General features: G+C 51.5%; 1 protein-coding gene across 1 annotated transcript in view; it reads left to right on the top strand.

The window, feature by feature from the left end:
* The window catches only part of LOC119096559 (calcitonin receptor), a 151,871-nt gene extending 145,646 nt beyond the window's left edge, over window positions 1–6,225 (top strand). Inside the window, exons 14-15 of the mRNA XM_037219464.1 lie at window positions 2,622–2,749; window positions 5,284–6,225. Of these exons, the coding sequence (XP_037075359.1) occupies window positions 2,622–2,693 (72 nt within the window). The 3' untranslated portion in view covers window positions 2,694–2,749; window positions 5,284–6,225. The remainder of the gene's footprint in view (window positions 1–2,621; window positions 2,750–5,283) is intronic.
* Window positions 6,226–6,231: the final 6 nt, after the last annotated feature.

Here is a 6,231-nt window from a genome sequence, read left to right as displayed (position 1 = left end):
AGACCTAGAGCCAAAAAATATCGTGAACTTGAGGCAACAGACACAAATTAACAGACATCATTGCAATCACCTATTCACATGAGACAAACACACATTCACAAGGCAACTACGTGCCAGTGTTTGTCGCTTCGGCTTGAATGCATTGCTTCTGTCCCAGTTCTTGATCACGAAAATTCAGCATTTGTTTTTGTGTCCAGCCGTAAGAAAATGCGACTTTTAGTCGATCGCAGAATTCTTCACTCGATAGCTGTCAGATTATATGACGACAGGGTATCTACACCCTTGCCGTCTGACAGACCGTGCAGCTACAGCTGCGAGAAGCCATGTATGTTACCTTGGCTGTAACGCACGGGTTTAATACACCAATGGCTGGCATCGGGTGGTAAGCCGTGACACATAGAAGGCACACCCAAGCGGAAGCGCCTCTCCCAAGCCTCGATTCGGGTCCGTGGAATATGCGACCTTGCGGTGGCCACTACTGATTCGAGAAACCACGCCACGGAAACGGGCGTATGTAAACTCTACCAGGTGAGGACTAGTGGACATCGACAGGTGTGACCCGTGATGATCAGGTCAAGGGAGTGGAGGGTATTATTGCATTGGCACCCCGACCTCATCAGCAAGTGGACAAGTTACATCAACAGGGAAATAGCGTCAGCGACCATCCAGAATTATGGGACATGTACCATGGTGGCTCGTATCGTGTGATCTGCCAGTCATCAAGGCCAAGTTTTGACCCAACATGACCAAGAATGAACTGACCTTGCAAGAACAGCCAGAACGATAGTAATTCACTGCAAAGGGATCAAGTAAAAAAATTAAGAAACCTTCTTGGAGTGCATTTCCTGAGAGAAATAAGCGAGAGTTAGAGAGTTATGGTGCTATATATATATATATATATATATATATATATATATATATATATAAGGTGTTATAATGTCACATATATAGAGAGAGTTATGGTGCTATGAGATGTTATGTTATGGTGTTATAAGGTGTTATGTTATGGTGTTAAATATATATATATATATATATATATATATATATATAAGCGAGAGTTATGGTGACGTCTGAGCAAACGTCACCAACATGACCTCGGGAAGGAGGTCATCAATCATGAACCGACAAGGTCGGAAGTTTCCGTGCTTCACATATGACAAAATAATGCTATCTTAGCTACCCAAATTTAGTGCCGTGCTCACAGCGACTTAAAAGTTCTCCGGAAAAGTGTTCCCAGCATCCGGGACCCCTCGTATGGTTAGGGGTAAAACGTGACCACCGGCTTTGCGTTCGTGGTCGCATTTCCCTTCCTTTATCTCTGTTTTGCACTTGATGCACTCGCCGCAATTGCTCTGCTAGTTTTATCACTATCTTTTTGGATCACTTTGCCTGTTTCATGGAGAATAGCATATTTCGTATTCTACAAGGACTCCAAGCCAGATCGGTGGATTCATTGGATAAGCCGCTGCCGCTAAAGCTATAATATACCGTTCCTTGCCTCTCATCCTGGCAGGATGGGCGGGTACCGCGGCAAATCGAACCTCGTGCCTCCAGTTTCCTCGAGACATGTAGCATACACCACTGTAGTGCCGGAGCGCCGAGCCAAAGAGGTGTGTTCAGACTAGCGAGACCTTTGTGCAACGGTGACCTGTTGATCAATGCTTCCAAGTGTGGTTTTCGCGTGCACTAGTGATTCCCGATCTTACATATACCGGTCTGTACGTCTACCACGTCTTTGTGCGATAGTGCCGGCTTTCACATTGTGGGTGGTGATGTATCGGTGCTGGGTGGTCGCCGTTGTCTCCAGCGCTGTCTGCACGCGAGACCTCGCGAATAACAGCTCGACACGCAAGCCAATGCTCACTTAACACGACGCCCGAGCTGGCCGGGGCCGCGGCAGCGCGGTTCACCTTACGCGATCGCTGCTTCAGCGCGGCTCACCTTCCGCGATTGCTGCTGCAGCACGACTCACCTCCCGCGATTGCTGCAGTGCAGCGCGGTGGGGTGTGGTGCTGCATGTCTCCGCGCGATGTAATGTTCGTCTGAGACAGTGCAGGCACGACGACAGCAGCAGCACGTGAATCAGCACGGGCTGGCTGCTTCACGGCTGCACGCCGACAGGAAAGTCTGTCACCAAACCCGCTCAGATGTATGGACCACCGGCAATATTTAATAATGTTGTCATCGTGGTGGACAGTGGTCGTTTCGGACAGCCACGCAGAAGCGTTTGATGGGCCTGATGAAAGATCGTGAACCGGGTGTACTGCTGTCACGCTGCAGCGCGACATGAGGCGCAGACGAGATATTCCTGCGCTCCGCTTTGAGTTTATGAGCGAAAAATCTTGACTCTTCTGTGCTTACCATCTTGTGACCTACCTGTGTTACCACAAATTATAGCAGTGCAGCTTAGCAGGCTAAAGTGTTCCGACTATGTAGTCTTTCTAGACGATTAATAGAGGTGGCAGGGAAACAGAACGTTCGACAAAAACACCCCATCGTTAGAAAAATTTTGAGTAATATATATATATATAGAGTGACGACTGCTGAATCCATAACTGAATCAAAGCTCGACGCCAAATCCATTTTAATATAAGGTGGCTGACATCTGGATTCCGTTACAGACGCTGCAGACGACCGAGGCGTCCCTGACCTCTGAGTTTGACCCGGAGAAAGTGCAGACGGAACGGTGGTGAATGTTCGACTGCGCCACTGCTCCTTCACCGTATCACTGCATCTCTAGCTTCTGCAGGTGGGCTCAGGCTTCCCCTACTGCCATCAGCTTTCGCAGCTGAGACGTGGGGTAAATGTCGGCAAATAATGTCAAGTAAATGTCAGCTTGTCATATACCAAAAAGTCAACCACATTAAAAGCAACCGTCGCCCTTGAAGGGACTACACGGAGCTGCAAGCGGGACGCCACGTTTGGTGCGGCTATTCTTGGATTTCGTGGCATCATGCTGCATGAAATCCAAATTTGATGAAGACGAATCCAATCAACCCCGAATGGTTCATAATTCTTGGCAACCCCGCGCTTTCTGGAATTGGCCGTCACTTCGAGGGCCGTTGCCGGGTCGCCGGATGAGACGGGGATATTATTGCTCCTTGGGCGGCTCGCCGACACTGCTTACGTTTTGTCTGGACCTTGTCAACTTTTCTCGTCGCGCTCGCACTCGTTGGCCCAGCCAGGGTGCCGGATGTGTTGCGCGCTTCTCTTTGTAACGTGATCAGAGAGCTGATGCCGAAGCCGGTCCACGAATTTAACTCCGATGCGGTGTTTTCGTAGAATGGTAAAAGTTGACCAGGGGCGGTGCGGTAGATGGAGGTTTGTTTAAGTTTGAGTTACGGGCTTTCAGAAGTTGCGACGCAGGCGTGGTCTTTAGATTTCGGGTCGATGGGGCGGAGACACGTGATTTGTGTTGTGGCAGGGACATCACAGAAGCATGGCCGTGGCACCACGTGCCGATATCTGACGCTGGCAACATGCGTCTCACCTTTTACGCCGACACACCCGGGTTCAGAATTGTTATCGGATGTGGCGCTGCCTCTGTCGACTATGCTTGATTAACCCCAAACATGATCTACATAGCCCCTCAGTGATTCGGCTGCCGTGATTTAATGCCCTAGCCTAGCGATCAGAAACTCATTACAGATAATGCCGCATAAATCACGAATGAAATCCTTCTTGAACGTTCCGTGCATGCACTCAAATTAAATGATGATGAATGCAGCCGGCTGGAAACTACGCCACACGCGGTCGGCGCGTGTTCCGGTGATAAGAGTTATGGCCGGGAGCCATGCCATCACTGTGTGGCCTTATCGAGGTCTGGTCCTTGTGACTATAGCAGCGGTGGATGGCCGCCGCCGCGGGCTAGGGTGCTCACTGGGAAGCGGTGCTGACGGCCGGCCGGCTCGCTGTGCTGTGGCGTGCCTCCGTGATCGCCGGCCGCCCGTGAGGTCCCTTCTGCTGGCGGGATCAGCGCCCGCGAACCGCGGCTCGCGAGCGCTGATCATGGCCGACGTGGGGTTGTGGACCGGCAACATTTTCAGGTGGCCCAATATTTTTGCAATTTACTTTATAGTCAAGTGGCAAAACTGTTGGCCTTGCAATGTTGACTACCGCCAAATTTTTCACGGAAAGGTGTTTTTATATCATGAGGAAATCCAAATAGGTTTGCTATTTTTGCAACCTGGAGGATTTCTCAGAATTCAAGACGGCGGTCGTCGCAGTAGGATGATTTGTGAGCTGAGATATCGCGTCCTGGAAGAGTGTCGTGCCATTCACAGAGTTCCGTTTTGCAGCGACGAATTTCTAAACGGACGCAAATCCGATAGTGCATTTCTGTATATAAACCGTAGCCTCCTATAATACATGCATTGTGCATATGGCGCGTGTTCAAACTATTGTTGTTTACAGCACATTCAGCTGCTGTGAGTCGTGTCCTTACCATGCGTGCGAGACGACGGCAATCGGCCTATATCGATTAATGAAGTAAATTTGGTGATTCAGGATCGCGTTTGACCTTTGAATTTTGCGTTCCCTGGGATCAAAAGTTTCTAAAAATATATCACACGACCCTCCAAGTCGTCAGTATAAAGCTATAAAACTGGACTAACATTCAAGGCCGCGGCGCTCTGCGAAGCGTACGAAAAATCAAACAACCTTACGTGGTCTTCCTAGCTACAAAAAGCTATTTGCTTAGAAGACTTCCGTAAAAAGTTCTCGGTGGTTAAAATTCTAGGATATGATTTAGGAAGCATGAGGCAATAGAGGTGATTTTCGTGAGAGAAATGCGTAACAAACGGTAGAAAGCAAGGTCATTTGGACCTGCTAGCCACATAAAACATGTTCTCGTAAAAAGGTTTTCGGTTACGTAAGTTGTTCAGTGCATTAGCGAGGAGCATTATTCACGTAGATAAGACAGTAGTACTAGGCTTATTCCTCGGCAGGAATATACATGCCAACACTCCTTTATCGAAGGAATGGCAAAAGTCTTCTGGTATTGTTTCGATAAAAGCACGTTGCCCTCATATCAACAGTAAAATATTTGACATAAATATAGCAACATAAATATGAAATATCTGCAGTAAAATATCCGAAAACACAAATAACTGTGCATTTGACGTGCTTTTCAATATGAAACCTCAACAACAGCCAAAGGCCTGGCCCTGGTCCGCCGCTCATCCGTACCAGTCCGGACGCCGATCATTTCCGTGTTGTGAATGCAGCCCTTGTGCGCCTGACGTCGCAGCGCCGCCGCTGACCGGCTGCCCTCCCATTTTGCAGACGCGGCACGTCTTCGGCGTGGCTGTGGGAGCTGCGCGGTCCAGCGGAGGTCACAGACGGCTCGGCGCGCCCCTCGGCAAGGTCGAACAGAGGTCACGGCCGTGACGGCGGGGCTGAGCAGCGGTCACGAGGGAGCAGTGCAGACTCTGGCGTGGGTGGACCGGGGATCGCAGACCAGCAGCGCAGTGCACGGCCGGGTCAAGGCGACAAGACAGTGACGTCGCTCCGGTCAAGATCAGACCGAGGTCACGGATGTCAGAATTCGAAGACGAGCGCGATTTCTCAGGGACGAGGTGGTCGGCGAGGCAGTCGCAAGGGCGGTGACCCGGAACCGGGAGCCGAGCGGCCATGCCGACCTTCATCAGTGTTTTCGCGTTCGCCGTCGGGACCTGGCTTCGCGGCTGACGTCGTGCTATGCCCAGCGGACAGCCTCCCTAGTGATGTGCCATGCCCAGCGGACAGCCTCCCTGGTGTGGTGCCATGCCCAACGGACAGCCTCCCTAGTGACGTGCCATGCCCAGCGGACAGCCTCCCTGGTGTGGTGCCATGCCCAACGGACAGCCTCCCTGGTGACGTGCCATGCCCAGTGGACAGCCTCCCTAGTATCATGCTCCGGCAACAGCCTCCCTGGTATCGTGCTCCGGCGGACAGCCTCCCTGGTATCGTGCTCCGGCGGACAGCCTCCCTGGTATCGTGCTCCGGTGGACAGCCTCCCTGGTATCGTGCTCCGGTGGACAGCCTCCCTGGTATCGCGCTCCGGCGGACCGCGCCTCAGCAGCGTCCTCTGTGCGTCGGCGTGCGTCGGTGTTTACGTGTGTCGAGACGTGACGTGCTGCCCTGTTTCGTACCTGTTTACCTGTTGCGATCGGTGTATCTGTGGGCTTTGTGTCGCACGCGCCCGGAGCTCGGTGTGCCCAGCGCCGCGCTGCCTCGCGCGGCTTGTCCCAA

The sequence above is a fragment of the Pollicipes pollicipes genome, unplaced genomic scaffold (assembly GCF_011947565.3).
Source record: "Pollicipes pollicipes isolate AB1234 unplaced genomic scaffold, Ppol_2.1 Scaffold_4295;HRSCAF=5057_pilon_pilon_pilon, whole genome shotgun sequence".
Taxonomy (NCBI): Eukaryota; Metazoa; Arthropoda; class Thecostraca; order Pollicipedomorpha; family Pollicipedidae; genus Pollicipes; species Pollicipes pollicipes.
The sequence above is the reverse complement of the archived record's forward strand: the minus strand, read 5'-3'. Positions and strand labels throughout refer to the sequence as shown.